We start from the raw sequence: 21,891 nt of genomic DNA, 5'->3' as shown, positions 1-21,891 counted from the left end.
ATATATGTAATCTTGTTATGGAGAAGAGTATAAAGTGCTGTCAGTTCACATTTAAAGGAGTAATAAATTCTTCCAGTGAAGAAAGACAAAGAGAGGACTAAGAAGGAAAAAGAATAGAGATTGAAGAAAGAGTTTCTGAGGAGCTGGACAAAGAATGAGTAGAATTCACTGGACAAGTGATAGTGGAAAAATACATCCTAAAGAACTAAGAGAATAATCTGAGCCTAACTCTAGAGGATTAAAAGTATACATAATGCGGCCCTCCCTGGTGGCGCAGTGGGTTAATGCACTGCCCTGAGAAGCTAAAGCCACTTCCGCATGAGTTCGATTCCAGCCTGCCCAGAAGGTGACCACATGGCGTGGCAGACCTCTCCTGACCCGCCCGCTGCTCCCCTCAGCAGTGTACTTCATCAATCTGCCTGTTCTGCTCCCTGCTCTGTCTCTGGTGAAGCCTCTCACCGCCCCTGAGCCTCTGGCCTGTACCCCAGTTCTGTATGTACAAATAAATAAATCTTAAAAAAAAAAAAAAGTATACATAATGCTTAATGAGAAATCTGAGTTATCTGATGCGAGTCAAGGAAACAGAACCCAGAGAATAGTGGTAAAACAGAAAAGATTGATGGGAGTAGATTGTAAATACCTGAAAGTTTAACACCTTATTTTCTCATCTGTCTTGCCCCTGACATTTCTGGCTACAGATAAATAGTCTTTCCCAATATTCTAATATTCATAGTTCCTGCTACCTTTATCCTAGTTCCCTAGGAGTAATCTTTGATTTTTTTTTTTTTACTTTATTGCTTCCCATATTCATTATCATGTTAATTATTAAATCTCTCTCTTCCCATTACCACAGGTACTCCCTGTTCTCCTTTATATTTGTTTGTCCATTTTTATTATTCTGCTTTCTCATTCCTAGGACTGTGATATATTCAAGTAACTTTATACAGTAACCTGAGTAGTTTTTTTTTTTTTTAAAGATTCATTTATTTCTGCATATAAGAACTGGGTACAGGTCAGAGGTGCAGGGGGTAAGAGGATTCACCAGAGTCAGAGTAGGGAGCTGAACAGACAGATCAACTGAAATACCCTGCTGAGAAGAGTAGTGTGGGTGAGACAGGAGAGGTCTGCCACACCATGTGGGTCACCTCTCTGGCCAGGGATCAAGCTCATGCTAACGTGGCTTTGACTAGCTTCATAGTGCTGCGCCTTAACCCATTGCACCACCAGGGAGGGCCCAGCCTTAGTAGTTTCTATATCTAGGCATCTGAGGGTATAAAGAGAGTTTATAGTAAAGAAGATTCTTACATAGTTTTATTATACATTTATCAATAGGTCTCTGAGAAATTGTCCATGTGCTAATGTAGGATATATTGGTGAGTGAAAGTATGAGACGGAAGAGTATAGTTGTTGTTATTATCTATGTCAAGAAGTGTGGGGATCTTCCAGGGAAAACTTCATTTGCTTATATTTGCATATATACACTGAAAAACTATACAAAAATAAAGTAGAGGTCTGTAGGAACATCTAGACATAAAACGAAAGAGGATGGGTTGGAAATGACTTACTTCCTTAATTATAACTGTATATGTTGTTCTGATTTATGTTAACTGTTAGCTGTTTATGTTAACACTCTGGCCTTATGTGCAACTTCAGGGGAATGGGATTAAGGGACTCTGATGTATTTTTACTGCCTCATATATGAAATCATTCCTTAGTGTACAATTCAGATAGTTCCTCTCTGATTATTCATTGGTATGATTCCTTTAACTGAAGTGAGCTCTATCTGCCCAATTCCCAAAATCCCTTTGAAAGCGCAATACAAAATTTATTGCTTCCTCCTCCACTATTTCATTTTGTTGTCTTAACATAATATATTTATGTCGTACATTTATATTTTGGTTCTTTGTTGGTGGCTTTAAGTATTCTATTTTCATGAATGGTTTCTACTCCCAATTAAATGAACACCTTCAATAGAGCACATGTTCTTTGCTTTTTTGTATTATCTGAAACACATTTTAAAGATCCTTGATAATGAACATTTTTATTTACTTTGGAGGCTGCATTCATTTCAATGATTTTTTTATTCTTTATATATATATATTTTTTTTTACATCATTCTTCATTTTGTGCATTTTTTCATCTCAATTGTAATCCCCATGGACTTCCCACCACCAGTTCACCCATGTGCCATCACTACAGTCCAGTGCACTCTTCCCATCCCAGTTCCGATTCATTTCAATGATTTTAATCAACAGATTTTAAATTACGGTGTGATAGAAAACTATGTTTGACTACTTTTGTATTATTGAAAATTTCAGAGTAAATTGCAAAAATAAATTTATTTTAAAAACATTAGAAATTATTTAGGGTTACTTTCTGTCTAGGTAAAGTGAAGTGTGAACTTGCACAATAAATAAATGTCACATGACCACCTGACTTATATTTGCATGGAGTATAAGATTTGTGTGCTAGTTACTACTAATTAATACAATAATTGAGTTTTTTATTGTAAGAAATTTTTATCTTTGCTAATGTGACATGCAGAGTTGATTCTGAATTCCATAGACAAAATACACTAAAATAGTCTGTTGTTTTTACATGAAATATATGATCTAAAGTCTATTAGAAATTTATAATAGAAAATTAATATTGATAAAACATTAATATTTAGTATACCCATTAATGTATTCTAATGTAACATTTTTAAACAGGCAAGAAAACTGGATGTATATTTTGAATATGAAGAAAAAATAATGAGCAAAACTACTCTGGATAAATCTCTTCTAGATATAATATCTGACCCTGATGGTAAGTACCATAAATCTAAGATTGATATAATTTTCACATGTGATGAATCCGGCACTTTAATAGAATGGAATTATTTTGAATAGAATTATTTTTAATTTAAATTATTTTAATTTGAATAGAATTATTTTTCTATTATTTTCAACCTATGCTCATGAGACAACTAGATGAACCACTTTCTGTTGAGAAGTTAGCGTGGCTAACTTACAGCATTTCTAATTACTGTAATTCCAAAGAATTTCCTGAAAAGATGTATATAAAACTCAATTTTATTTTAAATGTCTTAACAAATTTACTTTTTTTTATAGGTTTTTTTGTTTGTTTGTTTTAAAGATTTGTTTATGCATATCGACCTGAGGTACAGATCAGAGGTGCAGGGGTGGTGAAAGGATTCACCAAGACAGAGTGGAAAACAGAACAGGCAGATCAACAACAAAATACACTGCTGAGGAGAGCAGCGGGTGGGTCACGATAGGCCTGTTGTGCCACATGGGCAGGGATCAAACTCTCGCTGAAGCAGCTGCACCTAGCTTTGCAGTGCTGGGCTTTTAACCTGTTGCATTACCAGAGAGGGCCTATTAACAAATTTACTTTTAAGGAAATTCTGTAATCAATCCCTTTTGTGTGTGTGTAATTTTTTACATAAAAGAACTGGAGTGTAGGCCAGAGGGGTGGGGGGTGGGGGAATAAGAAGATTCACAAGGCAGAGTGGGGAGCAAAAAACAGGCAGATCTACTGAAATATACTGCTAAGGAGAGCAGTGGGCAAGATAAGAGAAGTTTGCTGCAGTACATGTGGAGGTTGTTAGCTCGCTGGCTGGAGATCAAACTCAGTCCTTACAGGTGATAGTGCTGAGACCTTACCCATAAACCACCATGGTCTCCCTTGTAATCAATCCCTTTATATTTATCTAAGAATTTGTATTTTAGTTTTTCGTGTGTGTGTGTGTGTGTGTGTGTGTGTACACAAACAACTCTTTTATGCAAAAAATAAAAACATACATAAAGAAAAGGGATTGACTACAGAATTTCCTTAAAAGTAAACTGCTTAATCGAGCCCTCCCTGGTGGCACAGTGGGTTAAAGCATAGCAATAAGAAGTTAAAGCCACTTCAGCATGAATTCAGTCCCCACCCCAGAGGTGATCCACATTACACGGCAGACCTCTCCTGACCAGCCTGCTGCTTCCCTTAGTAGTGCACCTCAGTCTGCCTGTTCTGCTTCCCATTCTGTCTATGGTGAGTCTTCTCATCACCCCTGCAACTCTGTACGGTACCCCAGTTCTGTATGCATAAATAAATAAATCATTTTTAAAAACTTCCTTAAACATTTAAAATTCAGTTTTATAATCATATATATATATATATATATATATATATATATATATATATATCTGTACTTAGACTATGTGATTGTAATTATTGCTTTCAATTATAATGATGATGGCATCTACATAGGATTTTACCCTTTGAAATTCTCTAATCAGAATAGTTTTCAATTCAAATCTCATCCCTTTTCCAAAATAAAAAAAATCTAAATTTCAGGCTTATATTTTACAAATAAGCCATTTGGCTGAATGCTGATGGTTTTTGAGTTACTGTTTTGGTATGAATTTTAGGCCTTATTCTAAATTAGAAAGTAGTAATTTCTTCAGAGCCTGGACTACATATAAACATTTTATTCCTAAATATTGTCTCATGTTTTTGTAAAGCTAGATTTGTGGTAAGAACATTTGGAAGGTATTTGCACATTATAATAAGAAAAGCTAACTATATGTATTTCATCATTTCAGAATTATTTATTCCTTTCAATAAGTTTTGAAACTTGAAACAAATTAATGTGTTGATATGAAAGCAACCAGGACCTTCTTTTTCCTTACCTGTTTTTTAAACATTTTATTTCTAAAAATAATTAAGGTAGACATTCATATAAAATAACAGTGTGGTGCCAGTGTATCACAGAAAACATGTTGGCCAATCTGAATGGGATGAGGAGGGCATATACAGGTGGGCTAGAAAAGTTTACTATGCAATGTCAAAGCCCAAGTGAGATAAACGTGGGAGCATTCCAGCATTGGGTGTAAAAGTCCTAAACAGAGTGAAGAGAGTGACACCCTACCAAGGAGTGTCAACCCAGGTAAAGTGAAAAGTATCATCGGACATATGGGTGGGTTCACAGTGGAGCCCACAGTAAGAGAAAAGCCATCCATGTAGGCAAGGATATGACACTAGAAATAGAGTACTTGTTATATACAGGAAACCGGTTAATTAAATAAATGCATAAGCTAACATAAAGGGAGTCCCTTTACAACTATGGAAGGAAGTTACAAATATGAAAGGGGAAGTAATGAGAATGAACCCCGTAATGTTGGGTTGGAATTGGAGGTATTGGTGTGAACTTAATGTTTTTACTATATATTTGTCAGAAAGAAAAATACAGATGTAAGTAGAGGGGGAGGGGTGTACATGTATACCAGTGTACAAATACGTGTGTTCCCTAACTCTGACAAAAGAGCTGTCAGAACAACAGCACCCAGTATTGAAGAATTTAGCTTATAAATACCATTTCCACTAGGACTTACTGGAATAGTGATTGGCTCCAGGACTGACATAGAGGAAGAAATTATAAAATGAGCCTGGAAAATGTCAGAAGCAAGGAGGTCCTCAAAATGTGATGAGACATGTCAAAACTTGGAAGTCGGCTTAAAGAAGCTCAGATGGACAGGTCATGTCAAGTTGAGCATCAAAATGCAATGAATGTCCATAAAGATAAAATACATGAGCCAACTGAAATTGTACATGATATTTATAGTTTCAGAGTACCTCCTGCAAAATGCTTATTAAGTACACAGGGAGGAAAATGAACTTTATAGTGGAGAAGACCAATACTCTTTATTAGGTAATCACAACATTAGTAAAGAAATATTGAAATAATATGCCACTTAGCAGGGTGCATTATGAAGGATACAGGGCCATGTATGATATTTCTGATGGTCACATAACCTAAATCTAATAAGAAAATATCAGTAAAAACTTATTGTGGGATATTCTGCACAACTGTAGACTGTAATCTTTAAAAACATCAAGACAATTGAAGTCGAGGAACAACTGAAGGACATTTCATATGGAAGACTGAAGAGATATGACAGCTATGTGCACTATGTGATTCTGAAAATGACCCTTTTATCGTAAAGGAAATTATAGAGATAGTTGGTACAACTTGAAAGGCATCTGAGAATTCATGGTTATAATACATAAGTGCTAATTTTCTGATTTTGATTGCAAAATGTTTTTTGCATTTGGGAGTGGTTGGACAGAGGTCAACAACTTACTTTTAAATTGTTGAGGGACAGAAAGCTCTGAGTTATATAATCAAACTTATTCTTTAATACCTATCAGATTACAGAGTAATGGCAGTATAATCTTACCTGTGACAAGAGGATCTAGGTTATAGCTAGTAGGTTCCAGTGTACTCACAATTGTACACAATTGTACACATTTTTACAATTTTGTACATGGGTTTTAGGACATTTAATAATACTGCAGCAACTATGAAATGTATCTCCTTGAAGAAGAGTAGGACCTGTTCCTTCTTTAAAGGAGTGGATGTCTACTATTAGAAAAGACTGCTAGACCTGAACTAAAGCAACAACTGGGGCCCACAGACCCCCAAAACTCTGAAGGAGGGCAATCTTTCTCTCTCATCTTAGGAGCTTTGCTCCAAAGAGCTCCAGTACAAACCCCATTACTCTTTTCTATTTATCCTCTTTCTCTTACTGCTTGGTCATACTTACAGAAAATACAAGCCAAAATTTTCTGGTCATAGTACCAAAAAGTGAAGGCCAAGCCAACTGGAAAGTACCAGGGAAAATATACAGAGGAAGAGGCTGAGGAAAGCAACCCTATCATGTTGTTTATGAATTCTTGGGCTTTCCCCTTAGCTCTACACATCTGAATCTCATCCTAAGTAGTATTCCAAAGATTAAAAGGTAAATGACAAGACTACTTCCCAGTTCCCATATTTGGCCACTGGGCAGTGGACATGATTGCAGCAGCACTGCAAAAGGTTTAGAGAATAATCTGTGATGAAACCACTGCCCACAGAAAATGGCTAGGAACATTGACTTGAATCCAGCCAGGCTAATTACCGACTAAAACAAAAATAGCTTTTCTCCTAGGATTTAACCAAGACCCTGAATCCCATAACAAAATGTACAAATTACATAATGTACAAATTACAATACATACTTGTTTAGGAGAACTTTGAAGGTCCTATTGTTGCTTTTTATTTCTATCCTTCCTCATATTTAGGAAGTCAGGATAATTTGAGAATTAAGGTCTACATTTTAAACTATAAAATGATGACTCTAATCATTTTGGGTAAAAATGTTTTTGTGGCCCTCCCTGGTGGCGCAGCAGGTTAAAGCACTGCACTAAGAAGCTCAAGCCACTTCCGCCTGCCCCGGAGGTGACCACATGGTGTGGCAGACCTCTCCTGACCCACCTGCTGCTCCCCTAAGCAGTGTACTTCTTGATCTGCCTGTTCTGCTCCCCACTCTTGTCCCTCGTGAATTCTCTCACCCTCTGCATCTCTGGCCTGTACCCCAGTTCTGTATGAATAAAATAAATAAATCTTTAAAAAAAATGTTTTTGTATTCTATAAGGTACAAAATTCTGAGTTCTTGCATATTAGGACACACATTGACAGAGTGTACACATATTGTTATTTGTTGGTCAAGGTTACCCATGACTAATGCATTATCACTTTCCACTAGAGCTACCCTGAGGCAGAGTGGAGAATAAATGAATTTCTCTGAACAACCATAGGCTTTAGACAGTAGGAGCTCAAACACCCACTACAGGCAGAGATTTCTTTGAAATCATGTTTTTAATCTTAAAATTTCAGGCAAATACTCTATAAATATAGCAATGTTTATCTTATTAGAAGCTTATGGTTTTTCCAAATCTCATAATACCCTTCAGAAAGGGAGCCATGTATATTCAACGTCCCCAATTTGAAAAGTAAGACTTTAGGCCCGGCTAGATCATTTTAGGCAGCAAGGTTCATAACCTACTATGACCCAGACCCTGAACTTACTGGTTCCTTGATCTTGAATTTTCCAGTCCCAAAGAAGGGAAAAATAAGTGGTTGTTGTTTAAGCTACCTGGTCAGTGGTGTTTTGTTATAGCAGCCTGAACTAAGGCCAATAAGTAGGAGTAACCATGACCATAGGCAATCCCCGCTGGTTTCCCAGGCCAATCACTTCTATACCAGTAAGTCCTCACATTATTATTGCCAGCTTCCTCTTTCTGTTTCACAAGTATTCTTTTAAAATTGTATGGGTACTCTTCCCTATACGATTCTTGTTTCTGAAAGGTAAATTCATCAATATAAACAGCTTTGAAATCAGAATGGAGGTATTTCTAAATACCATTCCTTAATCCCTTAGTATTTAATCTTTTTCCATAGTTGTATTTTATGTGATTATAATGCAGTGTTCATAATTTTAGAATCAGTTTAGTCAATAACCTTGTTATCTTGTTACTTTTATATATGATTTGAAATCTTCTGTGTGTTGAGTATAATATATACCAGCCAGAATTATGAATGTCTTTTAAAAATTCTTTTCTCCCCTCTGTAGCAGGAACTCCAGAAGATAAAATGAGGTTGTTTCTGATCTATTATATAAGCACACAGCAAGTACCTTCTGAGGTGGGTCCTCTACATTCAGTTACTGCAAAGAAGGAGAAATGTATGTTTGTTTGTGTGGTTTTATTATTTCAAAAAACAGATGTACAAGTCACTACTGGCATATAATAACTACTCATTCCTTTCTTTAAAAGAAAAAGAATTTAGTAAGGCTGGTTCTGGTTTACTGCTGTGTATAATGTCAGTATTTATCATTACCAAGAGAACTAGCCACTCTTGAAATGTTTGACCATATTAAGTCATTGGAAAATGAACAGAATGCTAGTTGTCGTTGAAGTTATTTAACTGTAACTTTAAAATTGGTACTATTTTAAGAATGTTTTTAAAAGAATATCCATTATAGGGCCTCCCTGATGGCGCAGAGGTTAATGTCTCAGCACTATCAAGCTCTATTGCCAGCCACTACAGTATGAGTTCAATTCCTGGCCAGGGAGCAAATCCACATGAATCAGCAGACCTCTCCTGTCTTGACCACTGCTGCCCTCAGCAGTGTATTTCAGTAGATCTGTCAGTTCTGCTCCCCACTCTGATGAATCCTCTCACCTCCTCATACCTCTGGCCTGTACCCCAGTTCTTATATGCATAAAAATTTTTAATATTTTTGTAAATGAAAAGAATGTCCATTATAAACTACAAAGAAGTCACTTGTAAGAAAACTTCCAAAATTCCCCCAAAGCTATGTAAACAATGTAATTTGATAATATTAAACTTCAGAATTCATGTCATATGACTTACAAAATTGAGATACATTATACTATAATAAAGTAATGACTTTTATATCAGAATAGATTTAGGAATGACACTTTCTTTTTTAGAATTTTTTTCTCACTAAAGGTATATTATAAGTAATCCTGTTTCCTTTTTCTGTAATGAGCCATCAACTGACCACAGAGGAAGAAGAGATTTTCAAGTATGTCTAGAAAACTGATTTACGATAAGGAAAGCAGTGATTTGTGTATGTTTTTCTTGGGTTAGAGACTTGTGAACTCTTTCTGAGATAAAGTCACTGTGATCTCACAGGGTAAGAAACAACCATAGGTACCTTAGAGATAAAATCTAGAGTAATAAGACTGCTTGTGAACCCCATTTCTTTTGCTTATAGAATGTCTTTAATATTAGCTAGATATTAAGGCTTCTTTCGAACAAAATTCTTAGGCTTATTAAAGCAGCAGATTTAACTCATTATTTTTTTAGGCAGAATATATGTCTTACCTCTGGTAATTCAGTAGGTAATTATTTTCCTTTTAGAACTATCTCTTTTTAATGGAGGTATACTTGTATCTTTGAGGATTTTAGTAACCTGTTTTTCATATCTGGGCGTTTCTTTTTCTTTTTTTTTTAAGATTTATTTTTATTTATGCATGTAAGAACTGGGGTGCAGACCAGAAGTGCAGGAGGAGCAGAAGAGGCAGATTTACTGAAATACACTGCTGAGGGGAGCAGCAAATGAGACAGGAGAGGTGTGCTGCACCATGTGGGTCAGCTCCCTTGTGCTGTGCTACAGTGGTGATAGCTTGATAACACTGTCTTTTTACCCCTGCACCATGAAAGAGACACCTTGTCATATTTTATGAAGAATGTATGACTTTAAAACTTAATTCAGTATTACCTTAATTCTACCACATTACTTTCTTTTATTTTTGATAAGAATTATGTCTTTTCATAATTCCATAAATAACGTGAAACAAGTTATGACTATGGATGTTAGATTACTAGCCCCAATATGCAAAGTAGTAGACATTTCTGGTTGACAGTGAACTTAAAAGTTTCTCTGTTGTAATACTTTTAGATTTGAGTCACTTGGATAGTAGGTTCATGTAACTTACACAAATTCATCTGTAGTTATCAGAAAACTTGAAAGCAGTGAATTAAAAAGTATAAGATACCTCCTATTGAGTTAATGAATGAGGACCCTAGAGTGAATATGAGATAGGAACTCTAAATTTGATCCCCTTGGTGATGTCATCATTCTCTCTATATTTCTGGTTTTGAAATATCCTTTGTCGAACTAAATCTTTAATGTTTATTCCTGAGAAAAGCAGTCTTTTTCAACAGTGGAAGAAAAACTGACTTGACTTACTGAAGGATCTCAAAATACTGTACTTTATAAATGATTTGGGACTCTATCAAAGTTATTTTTTATTATATAAGATAGGACTCTGTTGTCCCTCAAATTTAAATTCATATCATACCTTTTTAGTTAATCAAACAACAACTGAATGGTCTTCTTTTTCATGAAAAGTAAAATTTTTTTTTGTCATATCCCCCTTGTTTCAGGCTGATTTGGAGCAATACAAAAAAGCTTTAACTGATGCAGGATGCAACCTCAATCCCCTGCAGTATATCAAGCAGTGGAAGTAAGTTTTATTTTCTTCTTAATTCTTACCAGTTATAAAAGTACATTAGAGGTGAAGTTCCCAAGAAAATGGGAGTGCTACTAGGAAAATTCAGCAATGCATGTCTTAGTATTTGTTTTACTCAGTGGCACAGATATTCCCTTATCTGTTCCACCCCACTCATAAACTTAAAATTTACACTGAATAGTGTTTGGTTTTTTTCCTAAGCAGGTTTATATTTTCTCTGCTGATAAGGAAAATCAAACACTGAAATGTTTTGGGTCAGATGTCTCAAAAACATTAAAAGGAAAATTTACCTAGTAATCAAAGAAATGCAGATTAAGAAAATGCAAAGATTTGATACATTTATACTCTGCTATTAGAAATACAAATTGTCAGGCCCTCCCCGCTGGCACAGGAGTTAAAGTGAAGCACTGCGAAGCTGTTCGCAGCCACTGTGGCAGGAACTCAATCCCCAGCCATGGGGGGTGATCCACATGGCATGGCAGACTTCTCCTGTCTTGCCTGCTACTCCCCTCAGCAGTGTATTTCAGTCCATCTGCCTGTTCTACTCCCTACTTTCTCTGGTGAACCCTCTCACCCTCCATGCCACTGGCCTATACCCCGGTTCTTGTATACATACATAAATAAATCTTTAAAAATAAATAAATAGAAAAGCTGCAATCTGTCTTTTCTGAATTTTATATACATTTATACTTTTGATTGTATGGCATTTGTCATGCTTTTCTTGTTTTGACTGTGGAACTTCATCAGTTATTTAGCTAAATAGAGGCAATCTTGGGCATCATTTTACTTGATCACAAAATATATAATTTCTGATTTGAATGTTTATTTTCAGTTATAAGAACTATGCTAACTCAAAAAAAAAAAAACTAGACAACTCAAAACATGTATTGAGAAATAAACAGTTTTCTATAATCTCACCATCCAGTCTACAATATCTGTTTTTGTTTTAATAAAGGTTCTTTTTTTTATTTTGTTTGTTTATTTATGCATGTAACTGGGATGTAGATCAGAGGAGAGTGTGGTGAAAAGAGTGGGAAGCAGAACAGGCAGGACTACTGAAATACACTACTAAGAGAGCAGAAGGGGAGACGCAAGAGGTCTGCTTCACCCTGTATGGGTTGGTCCCCTGGCCAGATACTGAACTCAGACCATAGCAGTGATAGCACTGAGACTTACCCTGTACAGCACTAGGTAGGGAAGCTCCATGTCTTATTTTCATCGTCTTAAAAAGCTTCTAGTTGTGATATTTATTATTTGAATCCTCTAGTTGAAAGAGATTCTTAACATTTAGAAAGATTGGAAAATAAATGACTTTATGCAATTAAGTATAAAAGAATGTGGTATAAATATCTAAAAGGAAAATCTTGAGTAGTAGAATTAGAGCAGTGTTAATTAAGAAAAGTGGTTTTGATTTGAGTCTTAAAAGGAAGGTACAATATCTATTGGAGAACAAGTCAGTTTATTCCAAAAAGACAGTATTAGCAAAGGCTGGGAATAAGGAAGTATGGAATAGGGAGAACAATAAAAGAAGCTAAACTCATCAGTTCGGTACATCATTGTTCTTTTAAGGCATCAAACCTGCTTCATAAGTTAATGATCATATATACAAAAAGGTAAAGGAAATTTGTGGTTTGGGAAATCAAATTTGTTTTTTTTTTAAGACTTAGTGTGCCACCACTGATGGTACTGTTTTTACATTATCACAGATTATATAAGGAATGCTTATATTATCTTTCAGTGCTAGGTGTACTGAAACATTGTATTACACTGATGGGAAAATTACTTCAGAAAAATTGTCTTCATAATAAAATGTTATAGTCAATAGATACTTTAATATCATGATACTGTATGTTAGCTCTGATAGTCAGCTATTAAATACACATTTCTTATTTCATAGAGCTTTTGCCAAGATGGCCTCAGCACCTGCCAGCTATGGCAACACTACTACAAAATCAATGGGGTAAGTATTTTTAAATAATTCTGATTGAAAAAGTCTGATATCCAGAACCATAATTAAACAGTGTTAGACACGTAACAGTGTTTTCGTGATACAGAATTATTATCAGCATGCCTTATGCTTCCTTAAATAGTTTAAATTCTGGTTTGATAATGCACGCTAATATATTTTGACATGGTGTGAACTAGAGGCTTTGCTGCCTCATTTTTCATACATATTTTTCAATTTTTGTAAGATATGTGAAAGTAAAAGCTAGTTTTTCATCACTGTTAATAACTTGTCTAGTTACTAAAGCCAAGCATGCAAGACTTAGTTTTAAGATAGACTCTATGAGGGCCCTCCCTGGTAGCGTGGTGGGTTAAAGCACAGCACTGAGAAGCTTAAGCCACTTCCGCATGAGTTCGAACCCTGCCCCAGAGGTGACCAACATGGTGCAGCAGGCCGCTTCTGACCCGCCCTCTGCTCCCCTCAGCAGTGTACTTGTCAGTCAGCCTGTTTTGCTCCCCACTCTGTCTCTGGTGAATCTTCTCACTGCTCTTGCACCTCTGGCCTGTACCCCAGTTCTGTATGCATAAATAAAACTTTAAAAAAAAAAAAAAAAGACCCTAAGCATTGCTGCTAAATAATCGGGGGAAGTCCCCAGGACTGAGAATCCTCAGATAAATTTAATAATAATGATGATGATAATAATAATCTTCCCCAGAGAATCCCAGGGATTTGGTATGATTTTCAAAAGAGCTGAACAGTAAGGTAATTATTACTGTTCTTTTACATACCACACTAGTTTCAAATTCCCAATCTATTTTTAGAGTTAGAACAGAAGTATTGAGGCCCAAAAGAAAACACATATCTTAGCTCAAGCCTGAGCTACTGGTTTTAATGAAACAATTACTAAAAATCAAAAGCACTGTAGAGAAAACAAAAATGATCAGGAAAAAAAAAGTATAATAAAGTAAAATCAAAATCATCAGGCATCTAGATCAGAGACATTTTATAGGGAGAAGGACCAGGAGTGGGAAGGACACAAGGGACTATGATCATGCACAGGTGAATTGGTGGTGGGAATTTCATAGGGAAAGCATACATTGTACAAAAAGGAGAGATGATGTAATGAATATATTTAAAAATATTTTTTTTTAAAAGCACTTGACCTTAAAGCAGTACTCTCTAAGTAAAAACTGGCAAATTAATCCAGTTAGCCTCACCCTCAGACAGTGTTAGAAAGGTGAGCATACTCTCTCATAGTGGCCTGGTGCCAGGGAATTGTCTCAGAACTGTTAATTTCAACAGAGATTTTTTTCTCTAAACAAGAGAAACATTATAAAGAAAGGATTTCTATCGTCCATCTCTTCATTTTAGAGGGGAATAAGGAAAAAACATAGAAAAGTAAATAATTGGTATATTTAATGAAATATTTTTCAGTTTGTTTTAAAATCTTGTTGAATATTAACAGTATTTTGTAGTTGAGGATTTTTTTTAAATGTGAGTAAAAACATTGATGATTTGAAGGCTATTCCTAGCCTTCCACAAAGCATTCTTTGACTCCAAGAATAAAACAATATGAGCCACAAATATAAACCCAATATGGCAAGTAATTTGTTGGTGGTATTTTTATTAAAAATTGAAACATAGGCAGCTTTCCTTGGAGGTCTCTCTACCTGTGACTTGTGTGGTTACCTCTCTTTTTCCTAATAAACTTGTCCTTTTAAAATATTAAAAACAAAACAAAACCACTGGGGCCTCCCTGGTGGCGCAAGGGCTTAATAAAGCTCAGTATTACGAAGCTATCTGCAGCCACTGCAGCATGATCCCCATCCAGGGAGCTGACCCTCATGGTACAGCAGATCTCTTCTGTCTTACTTACCCACACTGCTCCTCCCATCAGCAGGGTACTTGGTCAATCTGCCTGTTCTGCTCCCCACTCTGTCTCTGGTGAATCTCCTCTCCTCTTGTACCTCTGCTATGTACCCCAGCTCTTGTATGCATAAATAAATCTTTTTTTAATGTAAAAAAATAGTAATAATAATTTAGACAAAACAGTTCTAAGAGTTAATAAAATTCAAATATACAATACAGGATTGGATCTAGCTGCTATAATAAGAAATATATAACTTTTGACCTACTCTTAATGGTTACAGACATGATATGTTCAGTATCTTAGTGCATTTTGAACTCAAAAAGCAACTTGTCTGAATTACTACCTTTTATTTTATTGTTTTAGTATAGCATATAATAAGGAAAGTCAGAATCAAATTATAATTTACCTAATTATAATTTACCTAAAAACTATAGCTAAGACTAAGCAATTAAATGTTTATTTTAAGGATATTTTTATACTAACAATTATTGACAAGTTAGTATATTTTACTAGCTTATTGATAAAACTGCAACAGTGTTACCTGTGGGAGCAGAAATTCTAATCACTTCACCTTAGGGGAAATCTGAGGTGGTGGTTCAGTGAGCATCAGCATGTGGCTTAAATTCAGGCAGATGTTTTATATGTAACAGATGGAAATGCTAACTTGTATTTGTGTGATCATCCTTTTATGGCACTAGCCTCTTGTCACGAGTCATGAATACAGGATCACAGTTTGTGATGGAAGGAGTGAAGAACCTAGTATTGAAACAGCAAGTAAGTGCACTTGTTAGGAAACATACAGTAACTTTTGAAAAATCTTAACTGATCATCTACAACAACTTTAGATGTGTCCAAGTAATACTAGAAATAAAATAAAATCATTGAGTCTTTGGGGGAATAATTAAGAATATGAGACTGTTTCTACATGTGTACATGTGTAATTTAATATTTGCTTATTTAGACATTACTCATATTTTAATTTTCCTTTAATTACCATAATATATGTGAAAGTACATTAATTGAAAAATGAATTTAATCTATTACGAATAATGGACTACTGCATAGTATATGCCATTTTAAGTTTTAATCATATATTGAAGGAGTAAGCTGTTGAAGTTAGTATGATGGACAATGTAAAGCAAAATAAGATATTTCAAGTAAAATTTATGTTTGGGATAATGAAACTAAATTTACTTCACACGTCATTTTAGGAATAACAGTCATTTTTACACAAAGGACAGTTTAATGATTTTTTACATTTCTTGTGTTCTGTAATTCTGATATGTCAGTATTCTATTTCAGAGTGTCATCATTAATTTAGTTTCTTGTCACATAGGATTTGTTTTATAGTTATTACAGAAATTTTCAAAAATATATATTTGCACATCAGACCCCCCTAAATCCTTTACCAAGCTTCAGTACTCAACATCATACCAATCTTACTTCCTCTTCCCCACTTATTATTTATATTTATTTTTATGGGTTTATCTAAGGCAAATCTAAGGCATTACATCTCACTCACATTTCAATTTGTAATTGAAAGGATTGTAAAGGCCATATTGAGAAAAGTTAATTTGTTTATTCATATATAAGTATTAACTGTTTACATGCTGAAAGAAAAAAATTGTAATTCCCTGCATCAGCTTATCACTCTCTTGGTCTACAAAGGGTGGAAGACACAAAAATAAGATGCTGGGCTCATTAGACACCAGTGTACTGTACTTTAGTTTACCTAACAGCTATTTTAAAAACTCTTTATATGTGTGAAAAGTAGTTTGTATTCCAGGAGACTGGTGCAAAAGATATTGGGAACCACCATGATGGGGTTTTGCATAAGAAAATATCAGGGCTCAGGAGGGTTTTTAACTAAACCATACAAACAGGATTCTTGCTAAAGCCAGGTCATTGTGATCTGACATCACCTGGGAAATAGTGAAGAATGAAAAGCCTGATCAGATATCCTGAATGTTCTACATGAAGGGTAGAGGTTTGGAGTAGCTAACCTGACTTAGCAGGAATCTTTCTAAAATTGGACCTAGTGAAAGAGAGCTGAGAAGAACCTGAATAGAATTTTGTTGAGAGAACTTTCATCGTGCCACTGTCATTATTAACTTTATGAGCAAGATAATTTTGTTACATGAGGTAAGAGCAAGTCACCAGTTTCTAAGGTAAAATATGTCATTTTTAGAAATCCCAATAGTAAGAATATTCTTCATAATACATAATTTACAGCATTCAGGGCCCTCCCTGGTGGCGCAGCGGATTAAAGCATTAAAGCACAGCACTAAGAAGCTAAAGCCATTTCCGCATGAGTTCGATTCCCGCCTGCCCCGGAGGTGACCACACAGCGTGGCAGACCTCTCCTGACCTGCCCGCTGCTCCCCTCAGCAGTGTACTTCGTCGATATGCCTGTTCTGTTCCCCACTCTGTCTCTGGTGAAGCCTCTCACCGCCCCTGAGCCTCTGGCCTGTACCCCAGTTCTGTATGCACAAATAAATAAATCTTTTTTTAAAAAAAAGATTTTACAAAAGCATTCAGAAACTAGAGACTTTAATCTTTGGAATGATCATATTTACCTACTTGAATTTAATTACCATAGGACATATATGTTCCCTAATAATGCCTTATGTTTTCTATAAGTGAGCAAGTTTAGTGTTTTATTAAATGAGTTTAGAGTTAAGTACATAAACTATGAAAATAATCCTTTGTTGCAAGTAATAAACTGCTTTCATATAGGTAGTTTTGAAATGCTTGATGGTTATGTTGATATGATGTCTCTGCAACCACTGCCAGAAGATTTATGTCACTTTTTTTTTTTTTAAAGTAAATGTTAAGAAGACTTCATAGGTGCAAGCTAGAGGAAAATACTGATTTCTGAAGGGTTGATTTATGTTGTGAAATAAAAACAGGAGTCACATTACAAAACAGTAACTCTTAACATCATTCTTGTTTAAAAAGAGGATATTGAAGGATATATATATATACTTACCTTTTAAATGTAAATTTTTTCTAATTATTATCTCTGATTGCTTCTGTATGATAAATTCCCAGAATTGAATTCTGGAATCAAAAGGGTAAACACTTCTAATTATTCTTAATATAACCAAATTCCCTCCCTTCAAGGAAATGCCAACTTAAAATGGCTTTTTGTGTCTGTTTCTCTGTATCTATCCCTAATTTCAAAACATGTACAATCTATATCAATTCAATAATGTAAAAAGAAATCTTGTTCTAGAAACATTTAAATTCACAGATGTCTATATTAGAGTTATATTACCCTAATGCTCTGAAATTTACAGTGTTATAATGGGAGATCTAGAGTCATTTGAGAACTAAGAGGAAAGTGATGTCAGAAAAGATAACTGCTAGAGCTGAAATCTATTCCGCATTTATAAAATGTGTGCAGCTACTTCCTAATTTTCTAGGTGGTTTTAAAACAAGTCCTCATTTTCAATTCATTATTGCCACAAAATTTTTTTTTAATCTGAATAAGCATTTTATATTGGACAGAAATAATGGGGTGACTTGCCATGTCCAATTTTCTGAGTCACTTAAGATCATTTTATACTTTATTTTGGAGACCACATAAGTTTTATGCATCACCAGTATCAGATATCAAATAAAACCATTTGAATAATATTCACAGTTTTGAAATATTTGTTTGAGGATAGTTGTATAAAAATGTTATGATGAGTAATGTAGCAAAAAGTTGCATAATTTAAGTCTTCTATTTCACTTCCTTTGCTAAAAGCTAATCTTTTAAAGATGAAATAACAGCAAATAAATTGCAACCATTACAGTTCTACAGATTATAAAAAGAGATATCTCACTGTAAAGTGTGGCCCTCAAGATTATAACTTGAATAAAAGCTGTAAAGAATAAATTTATGCTATAGAAAAAGTTTAATACTAGTTGGATATTGAGCTGTATTAAATTGAATTAAAGTATAATGATAGTATTATAGCTTTATGTGGGGTTTGTGTGTGTTTTTGGGGATTTTGGTGTTATGTATGTTTTTTTGTTGTTGTTTTGGCATGAAATCTTAAGTCTTATAGATAGATACTGAACTATTTGTGGCAAAAATGATTTGATCTTGGGGACTTGTTTTAAAACCACCTAGAAAAATAAGTAGTAGTTAACATATAGATGAAGTAAGACTTGCCATGATGTTAAAGTTGAATGATGGAGAATTTATTTTATTGGGTTCCTGTAATCCTAGCTTTTTTTTTTTTTTATGATTGTTCATTATTTTTGTTATTTTCTCGCCTGGTCCATTATACTCCTGCTATGAGTGAAACCATCCGGTATTTTTCTTTCTCTTTCTGGCTTATCTCACTCAGCATGATCTTTTCCAGCTCCATCCAAGTTGCTGCAAAAGACATGTGTTTCTCTTTTTTGGTTGCTGAGTAATATTCCATTGTATATATGTACCACATCTTTCTAATCCAGTCATCTACTTTTGGGCATTTGGGCTGCTTCCATGTTTTTCCAATTGTAAATAAAGCAGCAATAAACATGGGGGTACAAGTATCTTTTTCAATCAGTGTTTTTGTGTCTTTTGGGTAGATACCTAGGAGTGGGATTGCTGGGTCATAGGGAAGCTCCATGTTTAGCAGTTTGAGGAACCTCCAAACAGTTTTCCATAGTGGTTGTACTAGTTTGCATTCCCACCAGCAATGCAGGAGAGTTCCTTTTTCTCCACATCCTCGCCAACATTTGTTGTTGAATCCTAGCTTTTTTTTAATTGTCAATAATATGCTGTAATGTTAGAAAATTATTTATTTATTGCTTCCTCATCTGTAAGATATTGACCTGGATATCATATTCTTCTGTAGCTCCCTTTCAGACTTACTTTTCAAACTGTGGAACTACACAGTTCATCTTATTCCCTCCAGTCTTCACTGACAACTTTTCAGCCCTCTTGTCATTAATAGCATCTCCCATTCCAAATGAACTTCTAGTATCCCATACTTGATCTTACTGTTTCCTTGACTAATACAGTATTCAAGATAAGCATTCTCTTCAGGAAGGCCCACATAATGCTTTTCATTCTTTAGAATTTTAAAACAGGACATCAGCAACTCTTCCCCCAACCTCACTGCACACTTCAGCATCAGCTTATCACCTCAAGCCCCAGGCTGCAAGAAGGGACTTGCAGTGTTGTAGGCCTAGGACTGTATTCTTTTCAGTTTTTGTTTTTTAGTATCTGTAGTTATTTTAATTTTGTTTCTAAGCATTGTTGCCATCAGAGATAAAAATTAATGCCTTTCTTAAACTTTTCCAGTGACTCAAACAATGAGATATGATTATGATCATAAAACCAGCAAGGGTCTTTTGAAATAGATCTTTCACTGTACATTTTTTCTCCAAGTAAAATTTTTATTCATGTATTTGAAATTTTTAAGATTTTAGAAATAAGTCATCCTTAGTCTGGGATTCTGTCTTTCAAATCTTCATAGGTAGTCTTTCAACTAATAAAAATTTATTTAGCAACCTGGACAGTAATGTTTCTCTTATTTCTGAACCATTTCCAAGAAATGAAAAAATGCATAGTATTTTTTAAACAATGAGTGGTTTGTCATTTGATTAAATTTCATTTAAATCTTTTTTATAGATACCTGTACATAAATTGTATTTCTAAAAAAAATTAAATGGACTATTGATATTTTTTCTCTGATACAGTTGTTTTTTCAGTCACTAAAAATTGAAATCTCAATATACCTTAATCTTTTTTTAATTGAAATCTGTCATACAGTATAATACTGTATACATTTAGTGTTAAACCAGTCTTAATATAAGATTGATCTTAAGCAATTCGGTTGAAGCCTTAATGAGAGCATTTGTATGTTCAAATATTTATTTCAGTACTTAGTGACAAGGCTTCATTTAGGCAAAGAGGCTAGGTAGAGCATTTGTGTGACAGAGTTCTCAGTTGTTTTTTTAAATACTCATTCTGCCTTTAAAGACATATATTTTCTTGTTTTCTGCACTTGAAATTCTGAGACAGTATGTGTACATGTTGTATAGAAATACCATAAGGCACGCCAGTCGGTGCTAGATAATTCTTTTGATTTTAACTGATTATAAAATTCAGATAAAACAAAGTATTGTCAAATACAGCAGACTGTAAAGTTTAATCATACCTTTTAGAAAAATCTTTTAGTAAATGAATATTTATCATGAGATGGTATATACAATTCAGATTTCCAATTAATTTCATAAATACATAAAAGTAATAAAACAAAGTTATTACATAAATTTTATCTGAATTTTTCTCCACTGCACAAATCTAATAGTATAATTCAGGGAACTAAACACTTAAATGTAAATAGGGAAATGCATATAAAATTAATTTTTATAAAGTCATGTACAGAATTTGTCTTTTCTGCTACACTACAAAATACCTCATCTTTTTGTTACTGTTACTTGGAATAAATGTACCTATAATTTTTTCTTTTGAACAAAAGCTTTTAGATTTAAATCTGTAGCCAATTTTCTAAACAGTAGCTTATTTTTATGAAAGCAAACCAAATTCTACTTGTGAAATAAGTAGAAGTTGATATTTTGAACTTACCTCACTGTTGTTTTTGGTTTTTTTTTTTTTAAATAAATAGAATTCAGGAAGTACATTCAGTCAACTTGAACATTTGGTGCTTGTGTTTATATCTAAAAGTTCTTGGCCAACACAAATAACAAAGAATAATGATATAGTTTTAATTTTATTTGCCTAAGATCATCTTTAAAGGTTTTTACCACTCTAAAGAAGAAAGAAATGCATAGTCTGAGTAAAGCAGCATTTTCCTTAGTGATAGTCCTTTTTAGTAACAATAAAATGTTTTATGACCTAAGGACAGTAAAACTACTTCTGAAATGATAATGTGTTATCTACAGTTATTTGAAGAATCAGATTTAATGTTCTCTTTGTTGTATAAACTGTACAATGCAAAACTCTTCTTTCCATAACATCCTGTACAGTTCACAAAGGGGAGATTGGTTTAAAGTGGGCAGAAAATACCATCCCAGTAGGAATGCACAATGAATAAACATAATAGTCACTTAGTAAATTTTCTTTACTCCATGTGTTGTGTTCAAAATGATGATAAAAGTCAGATTAAAATGTAACCACAGTATTTCTTACCCAGGACATATGAGCATGTCAAAAAGCAATCTTCTGCCAGTACTGGTGTTATACATTACATAT

The 21,891-nt window shown here is 34.4% G+C and overlaps 1 protein-coding gene across 1 annotated transcript in view; it reads left to right on the top strand.

Annotated features, from left to right (window-relative positions):
* SCFD1 (sec1 family domain containing 1) overlaps positions 1 to 21,891 on the top strand; it is a 90,993-nt gene that overhangs the window by 53,524 nt on the left and 15,578 nt on the right. Inside the window, exons 15-19 of the mRNA XM_004681961.2 lie at positions 2,712 to 2,808; positions 8,445 to 8,515; positions 10,790 to 10,869; positions 12,773 to 12,835; positions 15,389 to 15,464. Coding sequence (XP_004682018.1) covers positions 2,712 to 2,808; positions 8,445 to 8,515; positions 10,790 to 10,869; positions 12,773 to 12,835; positions 15,389 to 15,464 — 387 coding nt within the window. The remainder of the gene's footprint in view (positions 1 to 2,711; positions 2,809 to 8,444; positions 8,516 to 10,789; positions 10,870 to 12,772; positions 12,836 to 15,388; positions 15,465 to 21,891) is intronic.

This window comes from Condylura cristata, unplaced genomic scaffold, assembly GCF_000260355.1.
Source record: "Condylura cristata isolate star-nosed mole 26May11 unplaced genomic scaffold, ConCri1.0 scaffold00013, whole genome shotgun sequence".
Taxonomy (NCBI): domain Eukaryota; kingdom Metazoa; phylum Chordata; class Mammalia; order Eulipotyphla; family Talpidae; genus Condylura; species Condylura cristata.
Note: the sequence above shows the minus strand (reverse complement) of the source record. Positions and strands in the feature narration are given on the sequence as shown.